Source organism: Pestalotiopsis fici (assembly GCF_000516985.1).
Source record: "Pestalotiopsis fici W106-1 unplaced genomic scaffold PFICI_Scf_4, whole genome shotgun sequence".
Classification (NCBI taxonomy): domain Eukaryota; kingdom Fungi; phylum Ascomycota; class Sordariomycetes; order Amphisphaeriales; family Sporocadaceae; genus Pestalotiopsis; species Pestalotiopsis fici.
Genome location: NW_006917094.1, coordinates 3,558,431 through 3,579,686, shown reverse-complemented (window position 1 = coordinate 3,579,686; position 21,256 = coordinate 3,558,431). Strand labels below are relative to the sequence as shown.

The following is a 21,256-nucleotide window of genomic DNA, read 5'->3' as shown; positions in this document are numbered from 1 at the left end:
GGCCACCTCACTAAAATAATCGACATTCTCCTTTATCAAGTGGTGTATTTTCAACTGCCGTTCATTGTTTCCCACTGCCAGAAGAAAAAAAAGCACTCCCGGCTTGGCTGCCTCCCCAAAGCGATATGATCTCGATACTGCTACTACACGCAGTGTGGCTATTTCGGACGGTTCCCATCACACAAATGAAATAAAAATTATAAAAGAAACATGAGATCATCGATTATTGCCAAGCACCTGGCCAACGTGGCTCTCGTAGTCTCGTTGGCTCTGCTCGGCCTGGTCGATTTCACGGCCCCAACCTTTGTGCGCCTCGCCATCTTCACTGTCAGAACCACGGACCCTGCACTCTACAACGGGGCCTGGCCGACAGTAAGTTATGGAACTTTTGGCTATTGCGTCGAGGTCGGCGCCGACTTGTAAGAAGAAGAAGAATAAAACTTTCCTTTCTCCCCTTACTCTCAAATGTCGAAAGTGACTGAAACCTGCCAAACAGCACCACAACAAAAGGCAGGGCTCTCAAGCCGGGCTTTGCCATTTGCACAAAACGCAGCGTCGGCTACGATGCGTCCAGCGACGTGAATGATATTTACGGGTACCGCGTGAGCCCCATAGACGACGAGGTCGCGCACAAAACCTCGCAACTAACCAGCATCCTCGTGCTGCTCCCCATTGCCACCCTGGCGTGCGCCGGAGGCTTGGGTCTCGGGCTCTGGTCCCTTTGGCGGCCGAGCATCAGAAAGACGGTGACTATAGCCGTCATTGCGTGTGTCACGTTTGCCATGACGGTGGTGAGTACCGTTTGCGCATTTACGGCATTTCACGACATCCAGTTGGCCCTCGGGGAGGATGACGGCATGACGACTGGTCAATTCGATTATGGCATGGCTGCTCTGGTGGCAGCCTCGGTCTTTCTGTTTCTAGGGACGGCACTGCCCATCATAAGCTCCATTCTTGCGCGACGGGAAGAAGGAGTTCAGTACGGCGCCATTGACAAGTAGCCTTACGTCGACCAGAAAGAGATTTAATGCAAGGAAAATTCTGCGAGCGCCGTGTGAATGAAGAGCCCAATGACTACTTAACCTCCACGGCTTATGGTTGATGGAATTATGACACAAAAGTCAACCTGTAGAGCTTCTCCAGTGCTCATTCAACTTCATCCCTCTTGGCCATGTTTCCTTCGGCAGGGGTCTATTTGTCGAGGAACCACACATTTCAACCCATATAAAGAAGCACAATAAACTAAAGACAGGTTGATAAGGTCTCAATATAAAGGGCCGCGTTGCGTATGGACGCTGCACTACATATAGCCCTTCCCCCCTCGATACTGCAGAAATGGGCCCAAGCAATGCCATCAAAACCAATATTGCATTCCATCCAGAAGGAATGCATGTAAAGAGCAACGGGTATCTGTTAACGGTAGAAAAGCAAAAGCAGTCCCATAATCGCTATAGGCTCCATTCTCATACTAAGCCTCTCACCATAAATTTCCTAGCCATCCAACGGGCCTGCCAATCCTCGTCGAGATCGTTGAGGAAGGCTCAAGCCAAAAAGGCTTGCAAGCTCTCTGATAGAGAGACGACTCATGCTTCCGGCAGCCTGGTTGTCGAGAACCTGGCCGACCAATTCGCGTTTGACTTCTTGAAGCTGAAGAATGCGGTCCTCGATCGTCTCGTTGATCAAGACCCTGTAGACAGTCACTGGCTTGTTTTGCGGAAATCGATGGGCACGGCCAACGGCTTGGTCCTCAATAGATGGGTTCCAAAAGGGGTCGAGGATGATCACATTGCTTGCTGCCTGGAGATTCAAGCCTGCGTTGCCTGCCCGGAGGCCAATCAACATAACCTTGACCTCTGGTCTTTTCATAAAGTCGTGTACAGCGACCTCGCGAGCCCGACGGGCCATGGAACCATCATAGCGGCGGAAATTATACCTCTCGTCTCGCATAGGCTTCTCGAGGATGTCCAGGAATGACGTGAAAACGCTGAAAACCAACGTTTTCTCGCCTGGTTTATTCTTTGTAATATCGCCAAGAATTCTCATAACTTCCTCAGTCTTGACGCTCGGTTCGTACTCCTGATTCAGTTTGGCCAGGTACTTTTCTTTTGCTGCAGCATTCTTATTGCTCTCAGCTTTCAGATCAGCAAGAGAAACAAAGGTCTTCTTTCCTTTGTTGTTGTTGGAAGCTGTGAGTCGTCGACTTGCTGGCTCTTCTCCCCGAGCAATGCCTTTACCATGAGACCTTTTTCGTTTCCGCGATGATTCCTCGGTCTCATCAAGGCTTTCGTCGTCGGAGTATCCAAAACGGGAGGATTTTTGGCGCTGTGATGTGAAACTATGGCTTCCATTGGAGCCACTTGTCTTTGATTTCTTTGATTTTGCGGCGGATAGAGTCTCCATGTGGCGGTCCAAGAAGTTGTTCCGCTTTGCGAATATATCCGCACTGTTCTCTGCCTCTGTGTTGGCTCTTGAGTTTCCCATGCTTGACCTCGCACGTTTTCTAAAAGGCAAGGCGCCGGGACTCGTGCGCCGCAACAGAACCCCTAGTTCTGGAAGGGACTCGTCGGAATCGGAATCAGAGTTGATCGATTCTATAGGCTCGAGACTGACAGAGGGGCCGGCTTGTGCTAAATTATCCAGGTGGCTCTCTTCTTCGCTAGCGGAGGATTCGTCTTCATCGGATGCCACAAATCCTCTGACATTGCCATGCTCATCGACTTCTGAATCATCTGACATTTCAGTGGACAAATACTCCTCAGCGAGCTCCTCGTCAGCGCCTCCTTCATTATCCAAGCCGTACGCTGTCAAGAAGTGACTGTAACACAGAACTTTGCGTGGATCGACGATCTCGCCACAGCTGTTCGACGGGCATAAGGGGTAGTCTTCATCCTCACCGTCATCAGCGATCTGTGCCGCTTCTTGAACATACACGTAACCAGTAAAGCATACACTGCACAAGAAGTGTCCACAAGGATGGATGATGACTGGGTTTTCCGTTGTCTGATTGCAAAGCGAACACTGGAGAGCCTCCAGCTGTTTGATCGACTCAACAACCGCTTCATCCAGTTTGAGCGCCAGCGTGATCATTTCTCGTGGCTTGAGCCTTATACCATCTGGTATACCATGGTCTGTGATCAGCTGTGGATGACAGCAGAATTGACGTAGCCGAAGGATCATCACCAAAACATTGCAGTAGTTTTTCAGTACTGTGTTGGACTCAACGTAGCCCTGGAACTTGTCTCGCATCCGCTGCTCTACAGCACTATAATCTCGTCTCTGGTCATCGTCAAACTCCATGGTCGATGTTTCATGGATGAGGGGCGGCAGACGTAAAACTGGATGGCCATCGATGCGACTATTGGCCGTCCGCTGTAGAAGTATTGATTGTAGGAAAGTATGCAGGGCTCGCATAGCCGGCTGACGCTCAAAGTCAGATCTGCTGCTCGTTGGCTTGACAAAGGTTTGGTTGAATTCGGCCCATTCATCGTATGGGGAAATTCGCAGAAACCTGACAAGGGAGTAGAGTTCTCGGACATTGTTCATGAGCGGTGTAGCTGTCAAGCATAGCTTGTAGCGAGCCCGCAGAGAAGTGATAGCCTCAGATGTCCTTGACCTGTCGTTCTTGATATTGTGAGCTTCATCAAGAATAATGCGATGGTACAATGCTGCGGTGATCAATTTCTTGTTACTTGCGCCTTTCCGTGGACTGTATTCGGAGAGGATGGTACCGTACGAGGTCAGCACAATGTCATGAGAAAGCAAGCTGGCCATGGTGACAGTTTTTCTCTTGCGTCCGTCGATAATGATGGTTTTGAGTTTGTGACCTGGCCTGATCTTGTCTTCGATTTCGGTCTTCCACTGCCTTTGCAAGGACACTGGCGCGACTATCAAGGTAGTCTTGTGAGCTTGGTCCTTGGATGGATGTGCTAGTATCAGTGCCAGAGCTTGAATGGTTTTCCCCAAACCCATGGTGTCTGCAAGTATGCCACCTCTATGAATACTCTTCTCCTGTCTCATCAACCAGGTCAGGCCGACCTTCTGATGTGGCTGGAGCTCGCAAGCTAAAGCATGAGGGGTTCTCTGTCGACCGGCCGGTGGAACATCAATATCGGGCAAACTCGCCAGATGCTCAATGAGCCTTACAGTGTCCGGATTGTTAGTCCATGGCTGGAGCCCTGACTGGCCTGTGTCGTGTTCTAAGCCAATGTCTGAGTTCACGACCAGCCCGGCGCCGTCATAGTCTGGTTCGATAGACGATGACTCGTCGGTTTCCCTTTCAGAACCAAGATTGCTGCTCCTAACATCCCTATGGGTGTTGTTGGTTCCGGCCCCAGGATCAGATACGCCTCCTGCGATGGAGGCGCGATGCCGTGGTCGATCAATTTGCTCGCAGTGCAAAGAGCAATAGAAGACTCGAAAACAGCAACTGCAGGGTGACAGAAGTTTCGAGCTGCTGCTACAGTTGAGACAGGACCGTTTCTGTGTAGATGCTGTAGCAGCGGGCTCGGGACTAGTTGACCGAGACGCAAGCCAAACGTCGGGTCCTAGGTCCTGTTGCCCCTCGTATACACCGCCGACGCAAAAGTCAAAGTGCCTTTGCGCATCTGCTTCTAGGCAAGATTGTCTACAATAGCCAGCAGCCTGACATTTATCGCATCTAATTTTGATCTTGGCTCTGCAATTTAGGCAGGCAGGCGCTGCCCTGGGAGCGCTGCGAGTAGTTGTCGCTCTCGAAGAGGAAGGCTCAGACTTGATGTGTGGTGTGTTGGGCTCAGACTTGATCCGAGATTGAAAGGGAGCGCGACTGTTCAGTGCCTGCGTCCCCGATTCCATCTTGACCGGCGTCGCATTCCCTCCCTGTCGCACTTGCTGCGTTCTTCCGTTCTCTTCCTTGATGCGGCAATGATCCTGCCGCTGGCGACCGTCAGGCTGAAGCTGTCGTTCACGTGCGGAAGTCGGAGTCGACCCGAGTGGTGAAGAGGAACCGCTATCTTCCCGTGTCGGTTTGACAAGGGCTGGAGAGGCAACGAAGGCAATACGTCAGCCGATTGAAATAAGAGGATTGTTAAAATTGATGCCTAAGGATAATTAATCTATATGCGTGCATACCTCTGTCAATTGTGGTGACATTTTGTGGTGGCAGCTCGTCAAGAGGCTCCCGCTTGATGTAATCCCTGGGCTTGACCATTGTGCCTTCCCTCCTAGATTGATTGTGGTTTCAAAGCCAAAGGAACAATCGCGCAACCACTGATGGGCAACTGCAGATTTTGTAGCAAGCGCTTCTTTGACGAGCACGAATAAGCTCAGCCACGACCTAACGTCAGGTTCGTAGTGATTGGCGCATTCTAGCCTTTTTCCAAATCATTTGAAGTCACCTGTGATTACGATGGGAAATAAACGAGGAAGATAAAAAAGGATAGATTAAAATCAGGGCAAATAGAACAGAATGCTTTGCAGAGCAATTAGTGCTGAATCTTGCCACGCTAGATGTCATCCTCGGATGCGCTGGGCTCGCTATTGGTGCTTTCCACTCTATCCCCGCATTTCCGATGCTACGTTATACAGGAAGACTTGGAAGAATTTCAAGTAAGTATTATAAAGTAGATTTGGTCGTAGGCATAGGAATTCGGTTTCATTTACAGGTGAAGTGTCTCTTCTGGAAATCGAATGCATTTCGTTGATGTTTACGTTGCATTCTTTGGTACAGTCGCGGTAGGAGAGGAGAAGGCGCGCTTACAACCGCGACGCGACAACCTTCCTCCCTTGCTTTCACTATGATGCAATCAGCTTGGTTGATCTCAAGGTTGCGCCGTCATTCCTAAGGTTTCACTTCAAAGTTCATCACTGGTTGAGACCTATGCGAGCTTTGGTCAAGATCTTTCTTGCCACGTGCAACAACCTAGATACTGACCTAAGGTTACCTTGGTCGAATGTCAAATCTAATAGTGAGTGGCATGTCTCAGTAGTCCAGCTGGATGCAAGGCGGATATTCAATGCTACCCACCACCATTGCCAGCAGAGCCGCACTAACCTAGCCCATGGTCTAGGTAATGTAGGTGTTTTATAGTCATGTTAATCCAAGATCATGGATCCCAAGCAGAAACTTGGGTCAGCATCGAAAACACCTTTAGGCATATCCAAGATTATTCAAAAGTTGAGGCGTAACAATCCTTTTCCTTTATTGTAAATGCGCAACGCTACCAAATGCAATATGTCTGAATGAGCTTTTGTTTGACCTTTACATTTCTTTTTCTGTAAAGGGTTTGTCGAATGTCAATGGCGGTATCGTCATGGCCGTGCTTTGGCGTTTTAATGGTTTGAGTTCCTTGCAGATGACGGGGTCGCTTTTCCGCAGTGAATTTGAGCGGGAAGAGGCTGGCGTGGAAGAGGCTGATGACTGATTGGAAGAGGAGGAGTCATCGTCGAGTGATTTTGTTGGTGGTTTCGGCCACGGCTTCTCCGAGTCTGGTGTCTGGAACTTGTGTGGTGCGATTTTGTGTGCGAGCTTCCTCCAGTACAGCGCCGACGCCAGTATAAGTCCTCCTATCACGGATACCACGACGATGCTGACGACGACGCCGGTAGCCAATGCACCGCCAAAGCTCCCTGCGTCCACCCGAGTCTCCAGTTTTGGTGCCATCTCAAATAATTGTCATGCGGTAGGGTTTGGTTGAGTAAGTGGTTTATGCGGTTGATTATATGCCAAGGTTGGTTGTGACAAGCTTTGATGAAAGGATAGGTAGGTATATTTTTTCTCTTTTCTTTAAGATCAATGACTGAGGCAGTCGATCGCTTATGCTTGAACTCTTGAGGGACCCAGCTATTGTTATAAAAGGTCAAAGAGCAGACAGAGAATTGAAACAAAGAGCCAACGGGAACAACGGTTTCGCAACTACGATGCCCTGTCTGTGATTCACGATCAATTTTCTTCATTCTGCAGCCGCCTTGACGGGCCTCGAGTCGCCATTGTAGCGAGTCGCTCTGCGCATTGCCGCCGGCCCGCCTGTATGCAGATGCAGCGCCAAGGACAATGAACACGAACGAGCACTGGGAAGATCGACGGCTAGCGCTGTTTCAAGCATCGTCGATAGGACAGCATGCACTCGCTGGGTGGTGATCAGCTCAAGGTTTAGTGGGGTCCAGAGCCTCAGCGGCTGAAACTGGCCTTCAGGATCCCAGCAACTGCTCTGCGGGGCGTCTCATGTCGTGTGGAGAATCTCCCTCGCGGCTATAACACCAGACGCTGTGTGAGGTGCGTAGAACTATTTTGGGCTCCAGTCCAGACGTGCGTGCTTGCGACAATGTTGCGGCAAAGTATCAAATCATCAGACGAGTTACGCCAATCTCTTTTTGACTCGCGTTCGACAGGCTGATTCTTCAGACGGCACGAATCGTCGTTCTTGCCCACCTACACCTATTGATCAAGGCGACTCAAAAGTATCACCAACGGCAAGACGCATTCTCAGTCTGTGACGCTGAGGCTGCTTGATTGCGACGCATAGCAATTGGTTGGTCTGATGATTCTTTAAAAGAACGATCGAGAGGAAAACTTCAGGCTGTCCCGCGACAGAAGCGGGCGCGTCTCATGTTGACATGTTGATGCTCCAGGATTCTATACAGGCTGTAGGCTGTTGGTGTATGTATTTCGTATGACGTCGGATAGTTGCTTTTAATTATGCCTGCATTTATACCACCCTGTGTTTTCTTTTTCCTTTCATCAACTCGTGACTGTATCGTGCTAGTGGCTGGCTCACAATCCAACCCTCGTGAAAATACGAGTGGTATGTGACCATTCATCACCAGGCATATAGCACTCTCAACAAAAGCATATACACTACCAATAGCAGGGTTCTATCTCTAGATAGTGGTAATACGACCCGAATGTCTTTTTCTCTTGCAGTACATATTCACAGGCTTGGCTTCGGGCGGGTCTGGGCTGACGAGATGATGTTCGCTATGCCTGTATTTGAGAGTGCAGCTCTAGCAAGGTAGGAGATCTAAGCGTGCTTTTTCATACACAGTATAAGATGATTCAATATGATTCACTTGGGTGTGAATCGATTGTCTTCCACGATGTCTGATGCTGTCACTTGCTTACGTGGGCTGCACTAACGGTAAGGCCCTTTCGGATCATTGCCCTGCTCAGCTTCGCGGCATTTCCCTTCAGGGAAAAATCTTGACATGTCGTCGGAAAATTTCAGGATCTCTTCAGTGCCACAGTGGGTATACTATCACATCTTCCCTAGTTAACATGCAGTCTGGGCATCAGATTCCCGTCATCATAGCGCCGGGTTAAGCCTCTTGGCGTTGTTGATATACTAGAGTAGGTATCCTGTGTCAGATACTCAATGGAGTGAAAGAATCATTTTATCCTACTGTAATTTAGGCATATATAGGCCTGATGTTGTATTCATAATTCCAGTCCTTTGTCAGGACGTTGCGGGTGTACGCATCGATAACTTCCTCCATGCAGCCCTAAGCAGCTCACATTCCTCACGATGTCTATATCAAGCAGAACGAAACTAGATGATAATTACTCCACAACAGTGTCCTATTCACGCCAGCTCAACAAACTAGTAAGAGACTATTGTCTGACTCATGTTGAGATATTATTAGCTAACAGTTCACTACAGCATCACGAGAGAACGTTTTGGTTCCATCTGAAAACCCTTTATCTGTTTACAAAGTCGGACTTCAAGACCGTGGTACTACCGCAATCACTCTTTGCGATTGCTTCGGTCTACTACAGCAAGGGATTTATTGGCAGTCCCCCACAGATCGCGCTGCGCATCACCTTGGCGCTCGTCTGGATCTGGACTCATCTCTTGGCCGAGGATGTCTCCAACCAGCGACTGCCCGATGCGATTCTCGAGGACGCGGTGAACGAGCCATGGCGTCCGTTGCCGTCGAAACGACTCACGGCAGCCGAGGCCAGCCTACTCCTTCGCTATCTTCTGCCCATCGCGTACGGGCTGAGTGTTCTCCTTGGCGCGACTGCTCCTAGTACGACGCTCATGGCTGCTATTTACCTGTATAATGACCTAGAGGGCGCATCGTGTGGGCCATACTTTCGCAATATCCTAAATGCTGCTGGACTGGCGTGTTTCGGCTGGGGCGCAGCTGAGATACTCCTGGCTGGCGTCACCACTGATATTGGCATGCCCGTCAAGTATCCTTATGAGTGGATCGGCTTGACTGCCGTTATCGTAGCCACGACTGTCCAGGCACAGGATCTTCCCGATATACCGGGGGATGAAGCTAGAGGCCGACAATCCATGCCATTGCTGTACGGAGAACTTTGGACTCGAGCTAGCATTGCTGTCCTTGTTGTTCTATGGACAATGACGTGCCTCGTGTACTGGGAAGTGCAATCGCCAACTGTTTGGCTTGTACTGCTATCGGCCGCGCTATCCATTGCCATTTTGACGTTGCTTTGGCTGGGGCAAGACTGGGATGAAATTGTTTGGAAGCTTTGGTGCATTTGGACAACTATGATATTCACACTGCCCTTGTTCAGTAGTGCTCCAATATAGTATAATGAAATGTGTGCATGTCAGTTGGACAGGAGTTATAGTTGTGCATATAAAAGTCTATGATCAAAGTTACATGAAACAATAGCTCGCTCTTGATATCAAAGTCATCAAAAGATCTTCGGTTGTTCGTCACCAAACTACCAATCGTCAAAAATATGGCCCTCACCTTTTCACAAGAGTGCCCAATTGCTCAGGCGTCAGAGCCTTTTCAGCTCTCCTAATCTCGATTTCCCCTCCACGTGGATACTGCCATGTCAATAATTGGCCTTGGACAGACCATTCTCCCAACGAGGTCTTGACGTCTAGGGCCAGTTCCTCGGACTCATCAGATTGCCGGTAGTGTAGCCATGGCAAATATATGAGCGCATCACCCGGTTCCTCCGACTCGATTTTCAAGGCGAATGCGCTGGACTTGAAGTCAAATGACATTGACACTGGATTTCCCGCAAGAGATTGCACATATGGTCGGCACCAGGATGCCGCTGCCCGAAACCCACATAGTATGGGATGCTTGGGGAAAGACCCAGTCTCTTGACAATATATCGAAAGGTCCTCGCCGTTCCACTGATCGCCCCATTCGTTATTGTTGATCGCCGAGTAGGCCCAAAGCGTATAATTGAGAAGCTGATCATCACATCCGCTCAGAATCGCATCCAGTGCTTTGTTGTGTTCGGTATAATCGCCGTCCTGGTAGGCCTTTGCATCATCCAAGTTGAAAGGGATTCCAGTTTCCCCAATCAGAGTCGGGAGATCGAGGTCGTTTCGCAACTCACCTAGCTGGCTCGATATAATCTTCCGAACATTATCCTTGCCGAGGCGAAGACCGAAAACCTTTGACTTGTAGTGTCCGCGGAGGAGGCCGACCACATCGGCGTTCCATCTTTCGTGCCAGTGTCGCTGCATCACGGTCAACCCATCGTAGAAATGCGGGCTGTAAGCGGTGAGAGGATCCTGTTTGGGTGGCGGTGGCGTAAACACGCTGGGTTGGATGAATATAATAGGCCTTGACGAGTGTTGACGGATTGTTGTAGACCATTGCTTGTGAAATTCCTGCCAATACGACGACATGAATGAAAGCTGGCCTTTTGCATCATTCTCGTGCCGTGTTGCGGCATGCGACCGTTCGGGGAGTTGAGCAAAGTAGTCGGGCTTGAGCAATTCGCCCGTCTCGAGATTCCAGACACCGTGAAGACCCCAGACGCACGTGCGGAGCGGCCAGTCTGGCGAACGTTGCCACTTCCATCTGGGGTCTTCCTGCTTCAGCCAACAAGACGTCCGCGGCTCGATAGACATCTTTCCCGTCTTGTGGGGTCCTGTCGAGCCGAGTCTGTACTCATGCACCTCCTGCGCCATGCCCATGCCCAGTCGCATACAGTCGATTGGGAAGGGGGTACTTCCAATCTTGGCCGTGTCATCGCGTTCCATCTTGCCCAAGTCACTCAGGCCGATATATCCAGCTTCTGGTTCATTCATACTATCATAACCAAACGGCAAATCACCCAACTTCTCCGCCAGTCGAGCGTACGCGGCAAAGTAATGCTGCTGTAAGTAGTCCTGGATATTCACGCCGTCAATCTGGCACTTGGGCGCAAAGTCCCTCCCGCCAAAGAACAGGGCGAAAAGGGTAGATGACGCCAGCCGGTTGTGATTCGTCGTCCACATCATGGGCGGTATGGCCTTTGGGTCTTTGTCCTTGCTGTCAGGCGGCCACTCGCAGTACCGAATGGCAGCATGCGTGTCCCCAAAGTGGTCCGGGTCCAGTCCGCACGCATGGAGCGTCCAGAGCGGCGCGCCGCTCCCACCAGCATGTCTCGACCAGAGGTCTTGATGCGGGTTGATGAGAACCTTGAAGCCATGGTCGACGCATATTTGGACCAGGTTCCGAATATACTCAATATACTCATCATCGTATATGCCCGGCCCAGCATGCTCGAGAGCTTCCCACACCACCGGCAGTCGTAGTATATTGAACCCTAGATACCGAAGCTTCCGCAGATGGGACGGTGCCTCATCTAGCCCCAAAGGCGCGCCAGTGTATGAACAATTAGCCGCATCATCTAGGGAGTCGAGACGATATGTTGGACGGCCCTGTGGAAACTTTGCGTCGGCCAAGTTGACGCCCCGGAGCAGTATCGTCCTGCCGTTCTCCTGAAAATGCATAGTTTCGGGTCCAGTCTGTGCTTTGCGGGCCTGTTCTTGGCTATCCCCGAATTGAGTGACTAAACCTTGCCGTTTGAGCCGATGTAACGGTTACGAAGACCAATAAGACCAGAAGCTCGGTGATGCTACAATATTGGCTCGTGCATTCCGTGATGAAGAATGAACTAAAATCCCCCAGATATTATATGGCCTCATATGAACCGAGCCAACTGCACAGATTATCTCCAGATTATCTCTAAAACAGGTTCGATGACCTGTGTGTGTTTCTGTGGATTCACTTCGAGGTATTTGAATGACGTCAGTACAGGTGCGCGTATAATCTCACAGCGCTAATGCAAAGTCCACCTGCCAATTTCCATATTCGTGCTTTAGCGGGTGCCGCATTGCCGCCGCTCCATCTCGTGGGACCCTTTTCACCAAAGCGGCCTATATTATATACAATTACTATTTAACAAATTATCATCATTCTCTATCTAGGTCATGATTTTCTTTTCTTTCTTTTATGTTTGTGTCTGAAGTATATAATGCTGTTCGATTGTTGACTCGGAGCTGCCTGCTGATAAATATGGTCATCCGCCTTTGGCACGGTTCATTTTCAGTTTGAGCTTGCCCTCATATTCTAAATATCGAGCCCAGTACCCAAAGGCCGTATGATACTTCGTGATAAATTTTTATTGAGTCTTTGAAGCCAGTGTTTGTCGTGGTTCTCGGAGATCCCCTGGAGTAGAAAGTCATTCGCATATTGACTTTAACTCAGCTGGCGTACAGTTTGTCCGAGAGACTTCAGCTACCAGGTCTTCACGAGACACATCTTTCACACGGCCGTTCCCCAGACTCAAGCGCTGATCGTCCTAGTACATACCTATTGAGAGCAAGAGTGAGATGTACCGAGGGCGAGCCGCAATTTATTAAGTGGAGATTCACCTATTATGTACCGAGCCCAACGTACTTCCTCTTTACTTCACGGTCAAGAAAATAGCTGACTTGTGGCAGAGACACAGTGGTTCCAGTAGGGCATCACATGGATGTGCAATGATCTTTTACCAGTTCTTTCATTTGCTGGAGGGGCGAACATTGTCAAATACGCTTAGCATAGTTGTTTCCAAAGTATTGTTCTCAAAGGTGCCATTTTTACTGATTGGATATCTATAAGCATTTTGATACATGATATGAGGCGGGCAATTTACAATTTCGAAAATACAGTGCCGACGCTGCCACCCATTTCCACCAGCGTGCTCTTATTCCTAACCCAAGCCTCGAGTCCTCGGCGGCCGTTTTCAACTCCAACACCGCTCTGCTTCCATCCACCAACGGCCATTTCTGCCGGGGATTCACCCCACGTGTTCACCCATGTGATACCAGCCTCGAGTTGGCTGATGACCCGGTGACACTCGTTGATATCCTTGCCAAAGACGCCGGCTGCAAGGCCGAGCTCCGTGGTGTTGGCTCTCTTCACTGCCTCATCTACACTGTCGTATGTAAGAACCGACATGACAGGGCCAAAGATTTCCTCCTGAACAATGGCCATGTCGTCGGTGCAGTCTGTGAAGACGGTGGGCTTGACCCAGTAGCCATCCTTGAGCGAAGCTGGGAGGCCGGCAGGCTGGCCAGGACCACCACACAAGAGCGTCGCCTTGTCACTTTCGATGCCTTGCTTGATGTAGCTAGCGACCTTCTCGGCATGGCTTTTGCTGCTGAGGGGACCGAAATTGGTGGCCATGTCGAATAAATCCCCCGCTCTTACGTACTGCATCTTTTCTAGTATTATGCGCTCAAACTCCTTCTTCATTGATTTGGGAATGAAGACCCTTGTACCGTTGGTGCACACTTGCCCGGTACTGAAGAAGTTTGCCAGCATGGCGCCGTCGACGGCCTGCTCCACGTCGGCATCCGGGAGGACGATGAGCGGGCTCTTGCCACCCAGCTCCATGGTGACATACTTCATGCCTCCCGCAGCAGAGCCAGCAACCTTTTTGCCTGTGCTGACCTGTCCTGTGAAGCTGACCTTGGCAATGGCGGGATGGCTAGTGAGGTGTGCTCCCACCTCGCCGGCACCGTAGACGACATTGAACACACCATCGGGCAGGCCGGCCTCCTTGTAGACATTGGCAAGGTATTGAGCGTGCAGCGGAGTAAACTCGCTCGGCTTGTAGACCATGCAGTTTCCGGCAGCCAAGCACGGCGCAGATTTCCACAGAGCGATCTGAATGGGGTAATTCCATGCGCCAATGCCAGCGCAGACACCCAGGGGCTCTTTTGATGTGTAAACCCAGGCGGATGGCCTCAGACGAAAGGACTCGCCGTTCAAGCCGCCGCTCGAGACGAGATTGGCAAAATACTCGAGAACATCAGCTCCGGTCACGATGTCCACCGTCGAAGTCTCAGAGTAAGCCTTTCCAGTGTCCAGAGTTTCGACCTTGGCCAGCTCGTCATTCTTTTCACGCAGCAGGGCAACGGCGCGCTGCAATATGCGGGCCCGCTCAATAGGCGGCGTCGCTGACCACGAAGGAAAGGCAGCCTGAGCCGCCTCAATGGCCTTGTCGACAGAAGCCGTAGACGATGTGTGAATGGTGCATAGTGAGCGGCCAGTCGAAGGATCGACCGTATCAAAGGTGCCGGCCGCCTCCGAAGGCTGCGGCTTGCCGGCGTAAAAGGTGTGACGGTCCCCTTCGTGGTGCTGGGCCATGGTAGCAAAAGGTGGATGGGTGGTGGATAAACGATTAATTACCTAGGAGAGATAACGACAACAGAACAACATTCGATTTTTGCTCAACACAATCAAACCCGTGATAAACAAGTGGTCCAACATGTGCAGTAGCCTCCTAGATATGAACCGAGGCCGCGGGATATTTTACTTGATACCTACAAGGGTGTGTATGGAAATCTTTTTTTTCCCACTTCCCCCAGCAAAGACAAGACGAGTCAATAATGATATTTTAACGACAAGACGCCAGGCCGGCACCACAGTACGGCTCCGGGCGACAGTGGAGAGGTTGAAGGGCAGAGAGATAGTACCAAGCGGAACCTCCACCAAGTTTCCCAAGGCCGCCTGGCCCCGCGCCAACCAAAATGCGTAATGTATTTTATCGGCAGCTATCAGTGGGCATTTGCCCCAAGGCCCCCCCCCCCAAGCCCCCCAAGACTTGCCCACTGACTCCAACTGGCTCACCCCGGCGACAGCGAAAACCGATACCTTGTTAAGGCGAAAGTATCCGAGGCATGCGGCAACTAGAGCACTAAAAGTCTGTCAAGTGGAGCGACTTGTGCTCTACTCGTAGTTATCTTTAGGTAAAGAAACGCCGGTTGATCTGGAGAAAGCAGGGATCGTGTCGGTGGCTTGACGGGGCTACGTCACCGGGAAATGGCCTGACTTACCCAATTACCTGACAAGTCGTTGTTATTTCTAATGAAGTACCCGGTTAATTACTTTCGCATCGTGATCTTGCGGTGAGATTCTCGATGGCCGTTTGGATGGGACAAATATTCGGCTATGGATCACAAGAGTATCCGAAGACGGGGGGCACGGAACCTTTGAAAGGCAATTCCGTTCATATACTACATAAAAAAAATCTTGCATGCTTTGGTACCAAAATGTGGTGTAGTACAGCAGCCACGCAAATGCAAGAAGCGCCAGATCTGGTAAGAATGGATAAAGATATCTGGGGTGGCCGAACTGGCCGACATAACCGTCATCCGTCTATCGTCTATCGAGAGCCCGTGGCCTGATCTGACCCGGGCTGGCTAGAATGATGTCTCGATTCTTAGAGGCTCTTGGCAACACCCATGGTGACAGAACTAAGTTCAAAAGAACGTGATCGGTTTTCTCTACCGAATTATACCGTCGTTATCTCTCATCCTCGCCTATGGAATACCCAACAGGCCAGATAGCAACAGGCTGGCTGTCCCGTATCAGTTAGCAAGCAACAAGGCCTGCCAGTGGCTGTCTCGTGCACACGAGTCAAAGGCCCTGCCTCGATTATGCATCTCGTCTTCCCCACCTCCGTCCTAGGATCACGGTGCCTTGCATCCACTTGGCGGCGTCTCGAAATTTTCTAGTGGACCGATCGTGGTCCATGGCGCCTTGAACATAATTGCCGCGTCTAATCGCTTACCATAGTCAGTACGTACTACAAATACTGGGCTGCTAGTACGAAGTAGTAGATAAACTTGTCAGTCAGTCGACCGGCTTGTCGTGTGAGATTCTTCGAGTCTAGAAGCAATACTCAAAAAAATTGCTCATTCTCAAGGACGAGAGCCTGTTTCCAAAGCTGTTTATTTCTGATCAACGTCGATTTGATCAGCCCTGTCCGTCCCTGATTTGTTCACATACTATCTGTGTAATAGAACATCTTAAACAATGACTACTACACAGCTTCCCATCTCGGATTCCGAGAGATACGACTATGTGATCGTCGGCGGTGGTACCGCTGGATGTGTGATCGCATCTCGTCTCGCCGAGTACCTGCCAAACAAGAGAATCCTCCTCATCGAGGCTGGTCCCAGTGATTATATGGATGACCGTGTCTTGGATCTGCGGCAATGGCTTAACCTGCTCGGTGGTGAGCTGGACTACGACTATGGCACAACAGAACAGCCCGAGGGTAAGTAAAAACTTAAGGCAACGCGCCACATCTCGATAGCTCATCTCAAGAAAACTCACGACCGTGACTGTAGGTAACTCATACATTCGTCACTCACGTGCCAAGGTGCTGGGTGGCTGCTCCTCTCACAACACCCTCATCTCCTTCAGACCATTTGAGTATGACCTGAAGGTGTGGCAATCAATGGGAGCCAAGGGATGGACATTTGAGACTTTTATGAGAGTCTTGAACAAGCTGCGCAACACTGTTCAGCCCGTCCACGAGAGGCACCGAAACCAGCTCTGCCTGGACTGGGTCGACTCTTGCAGCAAGGCCATGGACATTCCCGTCCTCCACGACTTCAACAAGCACATTACCGAGTCCGGCGCTCTGCAGCAGGGTGTTGGTTTCTTCTCCGTCAGCTACAACCCAGATGACGGCCGCCGGTCCAGCGCATCGGTTGCTTATATCCACCCCATCATCAGAGGCGAGGAGAAGCGGCCAAACCTGACCGTGCTCACCAACGCATGGGTTTCCAAGCTGAACATCAAGGACGGTGTGGTCAACGGTGTCGACTTGAAGCTCCAGGACGGTTCGCCCCGAACCATCACCGCCAAAAAGGAGACTGTTCTCTGCGCCGGTGCTGTCGACACGCCGAGATTGATGATGCTGTCCGGTGTCGGACCCAAGGAGCAGCTCTCGTCCCTCGGCATCCCCGTGGTGCATGATCTGCCTGGAGTTGGTGAGAACCTCCAGGACCACCCCGAGAGTATCATCATGTGGGAGCTCAAGAAGCCCGTTCCCGAGAACCAGACCACCATGGACTCGGATGCCGGTATCTTCCTGCGACGTGAGGCACCCAACGCTGGCGCCAAGAAGAACCCTTCCAACCCCGCCGGTATCCCCGACGGCGATATTGCCGACGTCATGATGCACTGCTACCAAATCCCCTTCACCCTCAACACCACCCGTCTGGGCTACCCAGAGATCAAGCACGGTTACGCCTTCTGCATGACCCCCAACATCCCCCGTCCCCGCTCCCGCGGCCGTCTGTACCTGACCTCGTCGGACCCCAACGAGAAGCCCGCCCTGGACTTCCGCTACTTCACCGACGCCGAGGGCTACGACGCCGCCACGCTGGTGCACGGCATGAAGGCGGCCCGCAAGATTGCCGAGCAGGCCCCCTTCAAGGACTGGATCAAGGCCGAGATCGCGCCCGGGCCCAAGCTGCAGACGGACGAGGAGCTCAGCCTGTACGCCCGCAAGGCCGCGCACACCGTGTACCACCCGTGCGGCACCACTCGCATGGGCGACGTGGCCAGCGACAAGCTCGCCGTCGTCGACGAGAAGCTCAACGTTGCCGGCCTCAAGCGCCTGCGCATTGCCGACGCCGGTGTCTTCCCCACCATCCCTACCATCAACCCCATGCTCACGGTCCTCGGTGTCGCCGAGCGGTGCGCCGAGATCATTGCCGAGGAGGCCGGCTACAGCGCTAAGCTGTAAAAGAAAAACCCCAAGAGAATATGGGATGCGTTGCGATTCGCCGGCCAGTTTGGGTTGGTTAAAAAGACTCTGGTTGGGAAACACCAGAGAGCTTTGTGCACACAAAATTACTGCCAAGTGCACTTTGCTTATACGTTTTTGAGACCTGGTGCAATATGCCAAAGGTTTTCCTGTTTCAAAGAAAAAGTCACGATCAAAGGCGTTCTTGTAGATCAACATAGATTTTGGATAGCAATTATGGATACCATTGAATTTGTCCTACAAAATACTCTCATCTGCCACCTGCTTCCCATCGCCCGATTGGCCTCCTATGATGAGGGTTGGAGCCCAGTCATCCATCTTGATCCTGTTTATAGCCGGCAGCAAACGAAGTTGAAGCCAAAAGGTACCATGGTAGAGTACTGAAACCCCAAATATACACGTTCGGTCAAGGGACGACCTGGCATTGATGGCTGTTCTAATCAACGCCGACTTTCACGCCGTGCTTGATGCCAGAATTGATGAGCTCACTTATTAAAACCAATCGGCTACAAGTACGGGCACCAAATACTGGTTCGAGTAGACAGATCAGAGTCATAGGACCAAATCATAATCAAGTGTAGCTTTAGGGCTTGATTGTCAATGATGCAGTGAGTTGGCACATATTATTTCTGAACGTATGCTCTCTAGGCATTGAGACTCTTGGCAACCATATTGTGTTGCTTGTCTGGCCATAATTGAATAGCTGGATGATGAGTGACGATCCTGTCTACACGCTTTAGTGGACTATCTGTATGGCCAGACGACTGCTACTGGCCCAGGGATATCCTATCTGCGGCAATCGAAGCAGAATTTTGGCACTTTTTGACAGGGTGGCTACCAAAGTAGACATTGGTTTCGTAGAGTGTTCATGATATTGCAGGCATCTCGAATGGAGACACCGGCTCGCAGTATCGACTTTTGCTTGTCTTGAAATGATTCATGGCCTGATCGCAATCGGTATCTGATGAAGATACTAGGCCATGTCTCTTATGGTTGTCTGCTGTGCGTGTAATTGTGTGGCCAACCACTGTGACTGAAAAGTGCATATATCTATTACAACCCTGTGAGGAATTGCCTATTTTTGTTTCCCCTCTTCCAGCTTGTCGGGGTCTTCCCCGGCATCGATAGCTTCTTGTCTCAGCCTCTCGGCTCTGACTTTCTTCTTATCCAAGAGTTTGCTGAGTTCTTTGGCAGCATTGAAGACGCCGTTCGTGCCCGCGCCACAGGCTGCACAGCTGGGGTCTTTTCTATAACGTTGTAGCGCACACGGCTCGCAGAAGTAGTGACCGCAGCGTGTCTTGATGGGGCTACGATAGTCCTTTTTGCAGATTATGCAGGCAAAGGGGATTTTCTCCAACAAGGCCGCCTGAACAGCATCATCATCATCCTTGGAAGTCTGGTCACGATCAGCGCTTGCGACAACTGTTCCACCCATGTTCTTTTTTCCTTTGGTCACATTTTCCCAGTCTCGATCGAGCTGCCAGCCCTGTTTGTAGTCCTCACGAGCGTGCAGGAATTTGCAATTGTCGCCAAATCCGCAGAATCCTGTCTGCTTGTAATCCTTGCACACATCTGGTGCAAAGTCCGTGACGGTAATGGTACGAATATTGGTAGCAGCCTTGATGGGCCCGACCGTCCGATTTGGGGCATTTGGATTTTTCTGGATAAAGGTTGTGCGATTCGCCATGCCCTTGTAGGTGCCGTCGGGGGCCGACCGAGAGGTGTCTGAATTTAAGCCCGGCTGAGGCACTGGGCGCGTCTTGCCCAACAGGTTCGCATCCTCATCGTACCAATTGCTCTGCTTCGTAGCATCATTTGTGCTCGTGATGGGAACATTGCGGTCGGCAGAAAAGACTGTGGCGGATTCGTGCTGAGACGTGACGTTATTCTTGGACGAGGCCGTAACTACGAGGTTCTTCTTTCGTCTCTTGACTCTTTGCCCCTGTTCGTCCTCAGACGAAGAGTAGTCTGAATCATCGCTGTCGCTATTGGCAGGCGGCGGCGTTGCAGGTCGTTTCCGAAGATTCGCCTTGGCTTTTGCACCTCGCTTTTTGAAGATTGCTACGGGGGCGATGGGCGCATCAACATTTGCCGCCGCATCTGTGATTGAATTGTCTGCCATCTTGTAGTGGCCGTGAGGTGAGATCGCGATTCTCGAGTTCGTTTGCAAAAGAATTCCAAAATTCTCTGCGATCAAAATCAAGAGTCTCTTGTTATAGTCACAAGACGATCAACCTGAAGGAAGCTCTTGATGTTGCATAGGCAAAATGCTCAGTCAGCCTTCTCGAATCCTCGTAGAAGGCACACGGTACACCAGCTTTGGTTTGGTGGGGTGTCTTTCGGCGCACTACTGACTAATACAGATTAGCTCAGCCTCGGCCAGCGTCGCTCGGTGGCCGATGCGGAAAGTAGGTCACTGTCCAGTGATCTCGTCTCTATTAAGAAAAGCGGAGACTGGTCGTGAACTCCTCAATATCATGAGCAGCAGCACTGAAAGGCGATCCGGGACAACGTGGGGTGCATTTCTCGAAGAGAACCAGAAAAGAGGCCAGTTGGGATATTGTGTGACATTTTGAGATTGACAGCAAGACTGTACTACTACTACTACTACTACTACTACTACTACTACTACTACTACTACCGGTCTACCTGTACAATGAGCTTACAACATGCTACCGACCTTAGGCGCCACTCATGAGCCAGCTAGCTTGAACCAACGCAGTGCTCACCTCATTTGATGTCCCCCACCTCTCATCAACGAGTGAACGGGGGGGCCCTCCTCTACCTTAGCTTCACCGAGGCTGGCAGGTCTGAAATTGGTTTTTCTCTGGCATTTTATGCGCAACACCACGGGATCAATTCAGCACCAATGAAACTCTGCATGAAATTATTGTTTTGATACACTTGTGTAACTGCCATCATGGCCAATTGTTTGCATGAGTCATCGATGTTGTGCAGAGATGCACACTGGATTAGTGACGAGGGTCTGGGAAGCAGAGCGCGTGCTGGCACATCAAAAGCATTGATTCCAGCTCCTTTTCCGCCAGTCCCCAAGCGTCCAGGTAAGGTACCCATCGCCAGGTACGGGAAGTGCTAATGCAAGATCTGCATGCAACAACTTTAGCGACCTACGGCCAAACGGCTTAAGGCCTTGCCCACTGCTAGCGAAATACGTATATCCTTTTTTGTTCACTTTGGCGTAAGGTAGGTATAGTCTCAGACACCAGGCCTTTCATATTCGGGTAACATGGTCTTGTGCAACTCGGTTGGCTACCATACTATGTACAAACCCTGGCATATCGATTAGATCTTGACTTTTTGTCGGAATACATGTAATTTGGAGATCATAAACATGCCGCCCGGGACGGGATCACAGATGTGGTAGATGAGGGAGCCACTTTGTGAGGAGCACTGACAAGCTGCTGACCTTGGAAATGGGGAACTCCTGTCCTCGAGATC

At 50.8% G+C, this 21,256-nt stretch overlaps 7 protein-coding genes across 7 annotated transcripts; 3 read left to right on the top strand and 4 right to left on the bottom strand.

The window, feature by feature from the left end:
• Positions 1–210: 210 nt before the first annotated feature.
• On the top strand, positions 211–1,001 carry PFICI_07079 (uncharacterized protein; the record flags this gene model as incomplete). Its single annotated transcript, XM_007835660.1, has 2 exons — positions 211–419; positions 497–1,001. 2 exons carry the CDS (start codon positions 211–213, stop codon positions 999–1,001), a joined length of 714 nt encoding a protein of 237 aa, XP_007833851.1.
• Positions 1,002–1,491: 490 nt separating this feature from the next.
• On the bottom strand, positions 1,492–5,188 carry PFICI_07078 (uncharacterized protein; the record flags this gene model as incomplete). The annotated part of the gene is made up of 2 exons (XM_007835659.1): positions 1,492–5,015; positions 5,110–5,188. 2 exons carry the CDS (start codon positions 5,186–5,188, stop codon positions 1,492–1,494), a joined length of 3,603 nt encoding a protein of 1,200 aa, XP_007833850.1.
• A 3,310-nt stretch (positions 5,189–8,498) lies between these two features.
• Positions 8,499–9,533, top strand: PFICI_07077 (uncharacterized protein; the record flags this gene model as incomplete). Its single annotated transcript, XM_007835658.1, has 2 exons — positions 8,499–8,576; positions 8,634–9,533. The coding sequence occupies 2 exons, from the start codon at positions 8,499–8,501 to the stop codon at positions 9,531–9,533; spliced, it is 978 nt and encodes a 325-aa protein (XP_007833849.1).
• Positions 9,534–9,695: 162 nt separating this feature from the next.
• PFICI_07076 (uncharacterized protein) lies at positions 9,696–11,693 on the bottom strand (the record flags this gene model as incomplete). The annotated part of the gene is made up of 1 exon (XM_007835657.1): positions 9,696–11,693. One exon carries the CDS (start codon positions 11,691–11,693, stop codon positions 9,696–9,698), a length of 1,998 nt encoding a protein of 665 aa, XP_007833848.1.
• Positions 11,694–12,876: 1,183 nt separating this feature from the next.
• Positions 12,877–14,379, bottom strand: PFICI_07075 (Betaine aldehyde dehydrogenase; the record flags this gene model as incomplete). Its single annotated transcript, XM_007835656.1, has 1 exon — positions 12,877–14,379. The coding sequence occupies one exon, from the start codon at positions 14,377–14,379 to the stop codon at positions 12,877–12,879; it is 1,503 nt and encodes a 500-aa protein (XP_007833847.1).
• Positions 14,380–16,050: 1,671 nt separating this feature from the next.
• Positions 16,051–17,776, top strand: PFICI_07074 (uncharacterized protein; the record flags this gene model as incomplete). Its single annotated transcript, XM_007835655.1, has 2 exons — positions 16,051–16,294; positions 16,368–17,776. 2 exons carry the CDS (start codon positions 16,051–16,053, stop codon positions 17,774–17,776), a joined length of 1,653 nt encoding a protein of 550 aa, XP_007833846.1.
• A 1,096-nt stretch (positions 17,777–18,872) lies between these two features.
• Positions 18,873–19,919, bottom strand: PFICI_07073 (Pre-mRNA-splicing factor cwc24; the record flags this gene model as incomplete). Its single annotated transcript, XM_007835654.1, has 1 exon — positions 18,873–19,919. One exon carries the CDS (start codon positions 19,917–19,919, stop codon positions 18,873–18,875), a length of 1,047 nt encoding a protein of 348 aa, XP_007833845.1.
• Between the last annotated feature and the right edge of the window lie 1,337 nt (positions 19,920–21,256).